We start from the raw sequence: 14,147 nt of genomic DNA, 5'->3' as shown, positions 1-14,147 counted from the left end.
TTGTTTGTTTTATTTTTCTCGATTCCTGCGGCAACCCAACCAAACACAGAACTGACTGCGTACAACCCTTCAGATATTTTAATTCTTTCAGAATAAACTACATTCCAGAATTCATCCCCTCCAATTAATATCTCAACATCTATGTTATTTTTTCTTGCGCAATCGGCGATCTGTAACCCCATATGCTCCATGAAGTCTGCAATTTGTTTACTAGGCACACTGATGGACGCCGAGGAAATAACATCCGAGATCAAACATTCAATTTTTATTTTATTATTTTGTTTCCAATTCTGAATTTCGATTTCAACGACCGGATAGGAATGATTCATTGCCTTCGTCGCACCAAATGAATAAACAGAAAGTCTTTCGTAACCGATTGGAGTAAGTTTTAAATGGTCGGCCAATTTTTTCGTTATAAAGGATCTGTGACTGCCTTGATCAAGAATTAATCTAGTTAATTTTGATTTATACTTAGAACAAGCATAAACTGTACAAGTTTGTAATAATATTTCCCTGGCATTACAGTCATTATTATTATCACCTTGAGGAACAGAAGCAATCAATTTTAAGTTTTGAACTTTATTTCTTTCCTCAGAATTCAAAGTCAGAGATTCAGTTTCATTTTTGGAATAACCTTGTTCCGACTTTTTGTTTACAAGGGATTTATTAGTACAAATCGATTCATTGTGATACATACCGCCACATTTATTACATTTAGTTTTATTTCTGCACCTTTTTGAAGTATGGAATTTTTTAAAACAAGAAAAGCAGCGGTTTTCGGATCTTAGTTTCTTTAATTTATCAGAAACATTCACTTCGCATTTAAATGACTCGTGCAAATTATCACGAAAGATGCATTTTCGGTTAACTGCAGTATGAAATGCAGCCGTGGGTGTATTTTTTACATATTTTCTAGTTTCATATTTTGATTGATCGACTCGCGGAGGCACAGGATTTTTCCTTTCGCTTAATACTAGATTTGAAACTTCCCTGCATTCTATTTCCGTTTTAATAAATTGTGTTAATTCCGAAACTTCAACTTTATCTTTCGATCCTCTTTGCCGATTAAATTCCAAAACTAAATCGTCTGGAATTAATTTTAATAATATTATTAATTGGAATTAATTGGAATTAATAAATGTCCATATGAGCCAGAAGTTACTTCTAAAGTTTCCAAATTACGAATCGAAACTTCTAATTCGTCATATAATTTACGTAAAGCCTTTACGTTAGCAGAATTTTTAACGGCTTCTAAATTGAGAATTTTATTCATGAATGAATTAATGATCAGGTCTTTTCGACCATATCTGTCCTTTAGTAATGCTACACAACTATCATAATTACTTTCTGTTAACTCAAAGCCTGACACAACATTCGAAGCTTGTCCCGTTAAGAATGTTTTTAAGTATACAAATTTTTGTATTTTTGAAAGAGTTTCGTTTTTATGTATCGAATTTTCGAAACTATTCCAAAATTCATTCCATTGTTTGGGGTCTCCCCAAAATTTATCAATCATTAATTTTGGTAATTTCAGCGTACTACTCCCACTAGAACTGGAACTTACATGCAAAATTCCATTACCACTAGACTGGTTTAAATCAGAACTTTGGGGATTCCTCGCTGGCGGTACTGCGGTAACCGCACCTAGAAACTGCTTAATTTGACTACAAGCAATTATACATTTGTCATTGTATTCTTCGCTTACACTACAATCTTCTTCAATTAAGTTAACATCAATTAACTCTTGTATTTCATCATCAAGCGTTCTCAAATTATTTTTCTTTTCGGTTAATAATTCAAACAATTCTCGTAATTCTTTAATCAAATTTTCATCCCCTTCAATTTTTAATTTATCTTCAATCACTTTACTTAACCTAGTAACAGACGATCTCAATGTGGAACGTTTACGTTTCAATCTATCTAACTTTTCTTCCATTTTATTTAATTTAAATACACCCACGACAGCAATAATAAATACTTACTAATGTACTACAAATAATCACTAAATAATTAATTTAAGATTTCCCTACCTTTATTTGGAATTCCATTGTCCCTCGAGTATGAAATATCCATTGAAATCGAAACACTTGGATCGAATACCTAAAATCTTCACAAAGCCTTAATTCCTTACGCCGATGCACCATCTAATAATTTTGTGCATCTCCAAATCAGATGATGGTGGTTCAGTGGGTTTACTAATTTTAACACTTTTACATTTTTAACAATATTTTAATTACTATATACAGAGCGTATTCTTAGGCCGCCGCCTTCAACATGAACAAACTTTATTCTCTTACAACTAAGCGAGCAACAGCGCCCTCTAGCCTTTTTCTTCAAATTACACAACACCATTAAACTAGGTGATAAATTATTTTTCTCGTTTTAGTGCGTTAATTATTATATCCATTTTAAATTAAACTTGTTCTATTAAAACCTTTCCTAATTATATTTTATTTTCTGTTTTTTGTCTCAATTACCTGTTATCAATGAAGAAATGTTTTGCCATTATTAAAACTTGAGCAATAAATTAAAATTATTAAATAAAGAAAATTAACTGAGCGTCTTTTAGAGAATGAAGAAATCGCTTTGAATATTTAGTTTCGAGAATTGGATGTAATAACAATGTTACAACGAGCATTTTACTTATAGAATATACATGAAGAATATCGCCAATTCCTTATTAAGTGAACCAAGACTGCAAATTCAAAAGCAATTTTTCCTCAAGAAAAGCTCTTTTTCTTCTATCTGCTTCAGACTGCAAAATAATTTCTTAAAAAGTTATACAGAATCGCACAGCTAATACTTTTCAATCATTATTGTTTTAAAGAGGATAAAAAAAAATGTTTTATAATCTGTGAGAATTTCAAAATTTTATATCCGATATATTTTTGAATTTTGAAATGTTAAACTCATAGACGTGAAATAGTGTAAAAGGTTGAACAATTTTCAAAAATTCTCCAAAAATTTAGAAATTAACTTACAATTTTCATTGATAAGATTTTTACTGCTCTATTTGATGGTGCAAACAGTAAAATTCTCATATGTGTAATTTGTTCGTTCAAAGAAGATATGTGTGAAAATTCGTTTAAACATTAAATAAAAAGATTCTCAATGGGAATTTGTCGCTTCATTACACTGCATTGTCATTGACCAACAGTGTGTGTACAAAATTTGAATCGGATAGCTTATCAGAAAGTAGGTTAAAAATCGATGACTAAATTCCACTCACAGTGAAGTACTGTGAGTGATCTAAAAAAAAGCATATAATACATAGTCATTGTTAAAATATGCATAATTTTATATACAATCTCAGACTTCCGTAGATACGTGAAACCACGGATAAAAGCAAATGATTTATGAAACAAGACATTCGTAAAATATATATAATTATGGTTAAATTTAATTCATAAATTATGACGATAAATGATTATTAATATTATATATTGCAATTAAAAATTCTGTACAGTATAGACCGAGTCATCGCTAGAGACAGTGAAACCGGTGTGGCAACACGAGGCAGCAGAATTTAGGATCCGCAAAAATTTTAGAACAAAGAGCACTCAGTAGCAAAATTTAGGGATGACAAAAATCTTTAGTAGTAGTAGAGATTTCCCCGGTAGCAAAATGCGTTAACTTCGATTTTGAGCATGGTATATCATGTATTGTATTGCTGAGTAAAATAATGAAAAATGTATTGTACATTACAGCACATTCTTTCACTAATACCTATAACAGCAAGCGATTTTGGAACTTAAGCCCCTAATCCACAAAAAACGGGTATAAGATGAAGAAATGTAATTCCTGTAGTGTATAGAATAACATGCTAAAAGGATGGCAGAATTTTCTTTTGGTGGGGCGAGGGGGTTGAATCCAATGATCGGATACTTACTTCTTGAATTTTTGTCGGGAATAGCGAAGCCTAGCCATCATATAACTTTCTCTTTCAGAGTATTGCCCAGGTTGAACCATTATTACACACGTGAAGAAAGGAACGTTATTCAACCGCAAAGAAGACAAAACATGTACAGCCAAGCTTTATGCGGGAAATGAGCCCATATTCTTGTTTTTGGACCAGCTGTCGGTCTCCGTTAACTACTATACCGTCAAAGACCGCAGAATGATACAAATGAAAATCATTTGTACTCGCACTCGTTCTATAGCACCCACTAGAATTGATAAGACTACTGAACGTTGATATTTAGACCCAGATGCAGATGACTGCTTTCTTTTCATTTAACTTGGCAGAGAAAGTAAGGGAAATATCAGGGATGAATCTGAACAAGTGGGCAAAACTTGATAGGTGATAGAAGGCAGCTATACGAGCAATATTCGTAATAAAATGTATGGTCTGAACACAAACGACGAGCTACCTGGTGGCATTGTAAATAAATTGTATAAAAAGGGTCGGTCCTCCCACGCAACGGCATTTTCTACTGTGGATTGCCGAGAAGATTGCTGGTTATACAAATTTCCAGGTCGATGGATTGGTCGAAGAGGTCAAATAGCTTGCCACCAAGATTACCGGGTCTCTAGTGTTTGGACATTTTTCTGTGGGACCATATGAAAAGCTTGATCTACGAGTGCCTCATTGAAACCAATATGGAGCTAGTCGCCAGGATCGACGGTGTTGCCAGCAATATTCGGGAAGTGCCTGGAATTTTTGCAAATGTGCGCCAATCCCTATCCCGCATATGTAAAGCCTGCGTTACATCTTTTTCTATGAGCATGATCTGTTAATAAAATGTTTTCTGAAGTATCTCTTTTCATTCTTGTGATATTTCTTTAAATGTGAAAGTGGAAAACTACCCTTTAACTTCTTACTGCTTGCGTTCCTCCATACATTCTATGACGATTATTGCTCGTATAGCTACCTTTTATTACACTTTATATTTGTTCAGTACACCTGCAGCTACAGTCTAATTTCCCTGGCAAGCAGTACGCAAACTGAGGATTTCTTACTTCAACACCATGAAGTAAAGGAACTGCTGTTTTGCAAAAGGAGTGGTTAAAATATTCTTTAATGATTAAATGAATATATGTCGGTTGTTATTATACCAAATTATTCAACGATTCCACTAACATATATAATCAATATTAAAATTCTTTTGCTAGCATATTAATGAATGAATTTTTTTCCAGACTATTGAAGTTGCTGATGCGTTTCTTTGCATTGTTATATTTGCTGTGGTAAGTTTTGTTTAATTTTTCTCAACATATTTGTTACCGAAAGGTAACTTTTCAAAAATTAGTTTCAAAGGTTTATTTCATTTTGTACGAATGATTATTGGAAATAGAAAGGTCTGTTCTATTTTTTTATTATTTGATTCTTTTTTTTTTTTTTTTTTTTTTAGTTTTTATGCCAAGTCTTCAAATACAGACGTAATTTATTCACAGTTTACATTAACTTCTGTTTTACATGAATTTTTCATTCAAAACACTTTGGTGAAATTTCAGAACTAAATATTATAAAACACGAATTTTTCAAAATCGTTGAAGTGAAGTTCTTTTTTTCCATATGTTATACAAATTAAATAGTACTAGGAATTTTAGAGCTATACTTTCGTATAATTTTTTGTAATGAGTTGTGTAGTATTTCCTTTGCAATGCAACTAAAAGTACTTACATTTTAAGAAATTACAAGAGACGTATATATGCAAATTATTCCAAGAGAATGAAACAATTTTCATGGAGCTTTATATTTTTAATAAAAATAATTTCTGACTTTAGAGCAGGCAAAATCTGGTCTACTGATAATGGAGTTTTATTTCCTGGCTTGCAAATACTCATTAAATTGATCTAAAGTTCACGGCTAGCTTGAGTTGTGGACGCCGGAGGATTTTATTTACTTCTTCTGCGAAACGTTCAGCTGTTCAGGAATTTTTCCTTTACGGGCGCATAGCTAAAATACTCTTTTCTGTGATAAAGTTGTCATACTGTTGTCAACCTTATTAAACATTATTTGGCTGTAAATAATTTTTCGGATCAGGGGTCTTTTGTATAGGAAATGGCTAGAGGTTATAGCCACTGCGCACTTAAGACAGTTAGCTTACTTGTTAGGAGAAAATTAATTCATCTTATTATGACAAATTTTTATGAGAAATTAATATTTATGGAAATAACAATTTTAATCATAATTAAATACAAAATGTTTGAGGAATAAAGCAATAATAATAAAGTAATAATAGTAAAGTAATAATTATAAAATAATTGCACAATATCATTCATTGTTTTACTTATTGAAAGATTTCAAATTTTTTACTGAAGTAGTAAAAAATTTGAAATATAGTTAAAAATATTTTAGAGTAGAAAATATGGCATGTGGGTATAAATTTCATTAACTATTTAATAAGAAATTTTTCCAAACAAGTAGGACCACTTGATTGGAAGCAGTGGGACATTGCAGGACTTGGAGCCATTGAGAACGATAAATTTCTGTTTTTGTACCACAAAGAGCACATCTTTTGTATAAGCCACCTTCCGTTTTTACAGGAATATGTTTTGCATCTTTGCATCATCATCTGTTGGAACGTATGGCTTGTGCTTTTTTACGGGCACCGATTTTCAACTTAGACTCCGTTTCTCAGAAGCTGTTTTTTTGCACCCATCAGTAGCAGTCCTCGGATCACTTCTCTTTGGAAATCTTTCATGGTTTTATATTCACTGCATTTATCCGGATGCATTTTGTAAATTATGAATGCATTTGCAACTGAAACATCTATAAAGTGAAAAAATATTCTGTGCCACCATTTGTAAGTTTCCCTGTCAATCTCGTAAAGGCATTTCAAGTGGTCAAACCTATTTACAAAGCCCATATTAATCGGTTATTGCTTAAGGGCATACTAAGTTTATTATTTCACCATTTCTTTCTTTTCTCTCTACATTGATGACATTTGTTGCATTTACCAAATATGATAATATGCACACACCGCGTTTATCCTTCCATCTCAGGTATATCCCGTTATCTTCCCTTGATGTCCAATCAAATTCTCCTCTTTTCATCAATTTCTCGGATTTTAAGTTTTTCGGCAAATTTATCTTATTCATGTTTATAGTTCCAGATGCAAGTATCTTTTGAGCCTCTAAAAACCAAAAAAGTCTGTATAACATTTTAAATGTAAATACTGTAAAATAACCTAAAAAAGACTGTAACTGATAAAATAATTGGTCATAAACAATTTTTTTTTTTTTTTTTTTTTTTTACCAAAAATTGGTTGGTTTAGAGTGCGAACAACTCTATCACTTAATTTTTTTTCCTGTAGTATCACTAATTTTTCCAGTATAAATTTCAAACTGGCAAGTATAGCACTCTCATCACATGGCATCCATATTTTATAACCTTTTTATGGGTTTTTTGACATATATTGTTTGAAAGAAGAACTTACTTTGAATTTCACCATTGATTCATCAATGACTTGATTTTGATTTGGATGAAATAAAGAAAGGAATTTCTCCGATAGATGGATCAAAAGAGTTCTTATTTTATATAATTTGTAATAATTGTCTCAGCCAAAAATCCCAGTGATTCATAAAACTAAATGGCTGAATTGTTTCCCTCCTTGAGCTGCATATAAATTAGTTAGAAAAACAATATCTTCCAACAATTTCAAACAGATAATCTGTATTTTCAAACTCTTGAAACCACTGTCGAATATTCGCGACCTGTCATTCCGAGTGTAAACAAGCAAGTGAACATTTGCGAGAACTACGAATCTAGAGAGTGACAACAGATATAGTGGGCAATTATTTAAATTTAAAAACCTAATTTTTCAAATAGCCAATAACTCATTTCGTGATATTATTTGAGGACTACGAAACAAGACTTCGAAACTAGATTTTTGTTTTTGAATAGCTTTTTGCATTAATTTTATTTTCATATCAAATTGCATATTTTTCTATGAAATGAAAAGATTGTTTGCTGTCAAAATGAATACATTAATTTAAATTTTAAATTTCACATACTTATAATTTTGGTAAATGTATAAAATAATGTTTATGACAAAGCATATATTAATATTAAATATATATTGAGAGAGAGGTTCTACATATTCTTTACCAGTTTTTCAGGCTATGCAATATTTATTGACTGCTTCAGGACTCCCATTTAAGTACTTTTATTATAGAGTCCTAGTTCTGCATATCTTAATTTCTATCAAATCGCTGTCTAATTTTGCACTGAAGTTTTCCTTTACCCATTAAAAACTTAAAATTAATTGCCTCAAAATATGTATGTTTTTAAAAAAGATATAGTTCGGATTAATTTCAACTTTTTATCTTTTCTTAGTGGAATAGAAAAAAAATAGATACTTTATAAAACAATACGATTGTAGAATGCTTTTGTTTTGATATATCTTATTTTTTAATTTGTTTTACAAAATGCTTCTCATTCGAGTGTTTAATCTTCATTTCTTTCAAATTTCAGAATTTTCTTCGGTGCTGTTCGGCAATGCAAACGAAAAGTGAGTAGATATGTTTGACAATAATAATTTGATTGTATTGCTTGTAAATGTATCTAACTTAATATGCCTTTACTCATTTTTTATAATTGTGTTGGTAGAGACTGTTAAATTTTTAGAAGCCAGGTACATGAAAAACCAACTGTGCCCTCAGAAGAAATTATTGTATTCCCCGTGCGTGCTATCATAATGTAAGTGGTTATCACGTCCAGCTAGCACTGAAAGATTTGTGGTTTGAATCCCAGCGAGTGCACAATTTACTTATTTATTTTTGTTTCTCTTATCTGAACGATGGAAAATGCTTTCACCGGGATTCGAACTCCGGTTGCTAGCCGGATGTAGTTTCCAGTTATACCACGAAGGCTCGCGATCAGGAAAAAGAAAAATCTTGCGTCCCCCCTAAACACAAACTTAAAGAGGGCTTGGGAAGAGGGAACCCAATTCCGAAATCCTAGTAGTGACGAATTATCATCCACCACTTTTAATTCAGACACAACTTGTAAATTCATTAAATTTGTTGAAGCAGGAAACATGAATAATTAGCAATGCTTTCACCAGGATCCGAACTCTTGACCTCGCGAAATTAGCCTCGTGTGCTTTCCAATTAAACCGCGATGGCACGTGGTAAGAAGGAGAAAAAAAAACTTATGAGTCTCCGAATCATAAAGCCCTATAGTTTTACCACAATAAAATGTATTAGAAGATGATTCACTGCCACTTGGATCACATGGTCTCACACCTCTTCAGATTCAACTTTTGAGCATGGAACAAAACGAGGAATTATTGAATTTTCCCCATGCATGCTCTTGTGGCGTAAGCGGTTAGCAAGTCCGGCTAGCAGTTGAAATTCATGGTCCGAATTGATCATTGATGCATGGTCCGAATCCCTGTGAAAGTATTGGCAATTTATCGTAGTTCCTGGGTTTCGAAAATTCTAATGTTTTATATATGTTCACCGAGATTCAAATCACGCGAATCTTCGGATGACATCCAGAAATTCCAAATAATCATTAATCTTTTGCTTCATACTGATTCCTAATGAAATATAAGAGTGAAGCAAATAAAAATAAACAAGCTGTGCGTCATGAAGTGAGAAAGAAATATGTAGACAAGAAAAGAGGGAGAAACAGAAAGAGAAAGATAGTGTGCGCTTTCTCAAAGAAAAAAAAAAAAAAAAAAAGAGAGAGAGAGAGAGAGAGAGAGACGGAGGATACTGGTTTCATTTACTTTTAAAAAAAGGAGTTACTCTCCAAATCAAATTGGTTGAAAATAAATACAGGCAAATTTCTCGGAGTATTTTTATATTAAACACAATATGGATTATTTCTCTTTCTTGTGTTTTTTTTAACTGTTCTTAAATTAACTGTGATAATCAAATAACACTAGACGCCATCCTTCGTATTACCCTGTTAATCAGCAGTTAAGTACAGATTTAAAAAGTAGAAACACAAAAATGTGATTGATAGCCATTCTCTCTCTTTAACAGCAAAGCCTCTGTATTTCTCCTACCGAATGTTTAAGGATTCAACTCGCTGTAATCTCTACCACGACTTTTTCTAGTGAACTCTATTTTCAGTTTTTGAAGTTCAAATTACATTGAGGAAATCTTATTTTTATTTCATTTATATCATCGCTCCCTGACTTTAAGTAATGTTCAGTCTGATCTGATAGATTTTTTTTTTTTTAGATCTGAAAGATTTAAAACTTTGTTACTATTCATTTTTTGATAATTGCTTCTTCACCTTATATCATTTTAGTTTATGAAAGATTTCGCAGGAATGCTCTGTCTTCACATAGTGTAGAGAAATATGATGTCATGATGATGAAATATGATGCCACCCTAAGAATACAATTTTTGAATGACTTTGTTTAAAGATGATAGGTTTAAAAGTTATTGCTAGTACTAGAAGAAAATGGACTTTTTTCCGGAGAAATTCCCTATTTCAAGTTCTTTGTGCACCGTACGGGTAGAGATAATGTTTTTGTGATTCATATGTCAAACATGAGAATAATTTTGGACAAAAGCTCCGTTTTGTCACGCATTGTTTATTTACTACCCACTCCATGTAGCTGTTCTGTAGCTTTTGTTTTTCATCTTTCATATAATTTGTTTTATACATGAGAAGTCTACTATATTTTTTGACAGAAGAAATTATTAGTATCTAGATCATCTCAAAAAGTTGTAACGCAATGTTTAAGCAAATGAAGTTTCAGAGGCCAGATTAAAGTTTAATTTAACTAAAAAGAAAAAAAAAAAATAGTAAACTAACAGGTGTGATGCAGACAAATCGAAAACTATGTTCATAAGCTGGAGATCGCTGATACTGTTATAAGTCCATAATTAGAAAGGAAGAAATAGATATTCAAGTCTTATGGAAGTACAGTACCAATCGCTTATTAAAATCTCTTCCGTTCCAAATGTATTTGATTATACTGAGCGGCTGAGTCTAGACGGCGATATGTGTATTGCAAATCGGGATATCAATTTTAAACTTCTCAAGTAAATTAATAAATAAAAATTGATTAAACTATAGTGATATTAGGATTCTTTGGAAGCAGGGGATGTGAAAAATGTGCAATGCCCTCGCCGGGACTCGAACCATGGACCTCTCGGATACGCGTCGAACGTGCTGATCACTAAACCACGAAGGTATGCTAAGAAGGCGGGAGAAATACCTTATATACTACCCCTTTTAAAGGGCGACTGGGGTTTTAGAGGATCCAATCGCCAAATCCTAGTGGTGAAGAATCATCATTCACCACCTTTTAGTTCGGCCGCCACTGTAGAGACATTAGAATTTTTTTGGAAGCAGGAGATGTGAAAGATGAGCAATGCCCTCGCCGGGACTCGGGTCATGGACCTCTCGAATACGCGTCGAGCGTGCTGACCACTACACCACGAAGGCATGCTAAGGAGGAGGGAGAAATACCTTATAATTAATTAAAAATTATTTTTATAATTATAGTCTAGATAAAGTTTTACAAATATGAATTCTATCTGTGTTTGATTCATATTGTTCAAAAATAGTTTTCAATTGTAATTATTTAATTTTGTAAAACTGGTGGCTTTTTTTGATCAGCATCTTTCACTTTAAGAGTTTTTCTTAGACTTTATAGTGATTTTCTAGATTCGATTTGATGTTCGCATATCATCACTTTTTTTTCTGTATTACTTTCACTGCCAGTTTCTGCAGTTCTTCTGACACTTTCAGTTTTTACCCTGTTGTCTGAATATTTTTGCAAATGGACACATGTTATAAAAATGCATCTTTATAATTTCATTCACTGAGGCCTCATACATTAGCTATAGTTTTCAATTCCTCTAAGGCATCTTCTGCATTAAAGCCACATTTTTCCAGACAGTTTTTAACTGATTTTTAAAAATTAACCCCGTGCATTGATTATAATATATATGACCTCTAGCAGAGATATCGACTTATCACTTTCGAAGCGCAAAATTAAATTCTGTTATCGTTTTCTGAACATTGTTTCTCTAATGACATTTGAAAACTTTTATAATAACCTAATCTAAAGACTGAATTTTAGAAGTTTTACTCGGAGGGAGCGATACTAAAGTTTTTCGGAAAGAGATCAGAGGTGTGTGTGTGTACAGTTACCTAATTATTACCTCAAAGGGGCAATTTGGCCAGAAGGGCTATTAATTTCGTTTTGGATCTCTGCGTCGTCTACTGTAAAACGGCGTTTTACTTTTTAAATTGTTACCACCAAATATTAGAGCCCTGCATTATATTTAAAGAAATTAAATAATGAAGAATCTGTATGAATGTATGTATGTTTGTTGCATTGTGAGAAAACAACGGTACCTAGAGACATCCAATTCCGAATAACGTAGTCCTCCCCTCGAATATGGGCATCCGAAAGCCTAAATTTGGACTATGAAATTTGTTTTATCAGCCTTTTCATATTTTGTAAAACTTTAACTAAATTTTGATTAACAAACTGAACGATTTCAAAGTGAGCAGTTTCAAAGTGAGCAACTCAACGATTTCAAAGTGATATTGCTGTTGAATTGATTTTATGGTTTATGTGCGAAGAATGAGATAGTTAATAAATAAAAGTAACACACAAAACGTTAAAAAACGTCCCTTTGGGCGTAATATAAAATTTGAAAGATTTCAGATTTCTTTTTTTTTTTAATTATTTTTTCAATTTCATTTCCCTGTCCCATTTCAAAAGCAAATCGGTAAAAATACAGACTGCTATGTTTGAGTTCTTGTTGCTGTAGTAAATTAGAAGTAGATTCTTGACTCCTTTCAAACATCGAGGTTTTCTTTTTTTGTCGATAACCAGTTTTGCATTCTTAATTTGGGGTCCATGTTGCGCATTAATAAAACAGTAACTCATGTAATGTAAGTTATCTGGTTGCTATCATTAACCATAGGCTCACATGGTTTTGTCGTACTGAGCACGTCATACTAAAAGCTTGAGGTATCACGAAAGAACTTTCTATTCTCTTCAGAAACTAATCTGAACTGTCTTAACACGAAAATGGCCATTTTTCTATACATTATAAGGCAGTGTTTTTCAACCTTTTGACTAACGTACCATCTAAACAAAAACTGAAAACCTTTAGTACCACCACCACAAAGTACTACTACCACCACGACCCTTGAACAAAGCTCAGATCCCATAAATTTACGAGAGTTGGAGAAAAAACTCAATCAGGATGTTGGAATTTTAATTTTTGAATTCAATAGTTAAAAATACTTTCCTTCTTTTACGTACCACCTATTTTTCTCTTGCGTATCAACAGTGGAATATAATTCTATAAGGTGAATAAATAATAAAGAGAATTCTATACCCCGCAGCTCCGGCCGGGATCTCAGTCTCAAATGTGAACCTTCACAAATTTCAAGTAGTGCAAAATAAAATTTTGAGAATAATTGTAAATGCTCATTACCTGATTAGAAAAAAAATGGTAATGAGCATTTACAATTCTTCTCAGAACCTACAAACTATACTACGCCAATTTATTTTAGTTATTAAAACCTTACGTTAACCTTTACTTCCTATTCTCTTAGGTAAGAGTTCTAAAAAAAGCGAAGAAAAGAATTCGTCTGATGCAGAGAAAGATTAAACAAGTGCAATTTAAAATAGTTAATTATGTTAAACCTTACCAAAGTGAAAGGTTAATTGCAGAAAGCACAGTAAATTGGAATTATATTGAAAACCTTTACAGGTAATAGCCGATGGAAATTTGGATAAAGATCATTTTTATAACTGCGATGAGATTTGATTTAAAATCTACCTAAATTTTAACTAAAATTTCGATTTTTAGTTTAGAAGAGTATTCAGTATTTAGGATAAAAACTGGCATCTGTTCGAGTATTTTCTACTTAAGAATGGAATTCGAAAGTACGACTTTGACGCATTACCTGTCGACAAGATATGCTCCTCACACAGTATTATTTCATTGTCTATTTAACCTTTCTCTCTTTTTGTTTTCTTCTTTTATTGTAATAGCGCAACTTGCTTTCACGGAGGCTATTTATGCTTGTTATTTATCATCAGCGGGTTTTCCTATTCTTCTCTTTAAAAATCTCTAAAATTTTCAGCAGTCTTCACATAATTTCTACGTTGCCTAAAATTTCTTACTCATCAAAAATTCTCGTCACGTGTAGCTAACCTTTTATTTTCGTCAACCGAGATATTTTCAGAACTAGAAACGGTCCA

General features: G+C 32.4%; 1 protein-coding gene across 2 annotated transcripts in view; it reads left to right on the top strand.

Annotated features, from left to right (window-relative positions):
• LOC118195492 (uncharacterized) overlaps window positions 1–14,147 on the top strand; it is a 376,248-nt gene that overhangs the window by 31,599 nt on the left and 330,502 nt on the right. For both annotated transcript variants that reach the window (XM_085806599.1, XM_085806598.1), the window contains exons 2-3: window positions 5,140–5,187; window positions 8,420–8,456. In XM_085806599.1, the coding sequence (XP_085662725.1) occupies window positions 5,140–5,187; window positions 8,420–8,456 (85 nt within the window). The remainder of the gene's footprint in view (window positions 1–5,139; window positions 5,188–8,419; window positions 8,457–14,147) is intronic.

Source organism: Stegodyphus dumicola, chromosome 12 (assembly GCF_044657685.1).
Source record: "Stegodyphus dumicola isolate Sdum_Otavi_A_Nest chromosome 12, ASM4465768v1".
NCBI lineage: Eukaryota > Metazoa > Arthropoda > Arachnida > Araneae > Eresidae > Stegodyphus > Stegodyphus dumicola.
The sequence above is the reverse complement of the archived record's forward strand: the minus strand, read 5'-3'. Positions and strand labels throughout refer to the sequence as shown.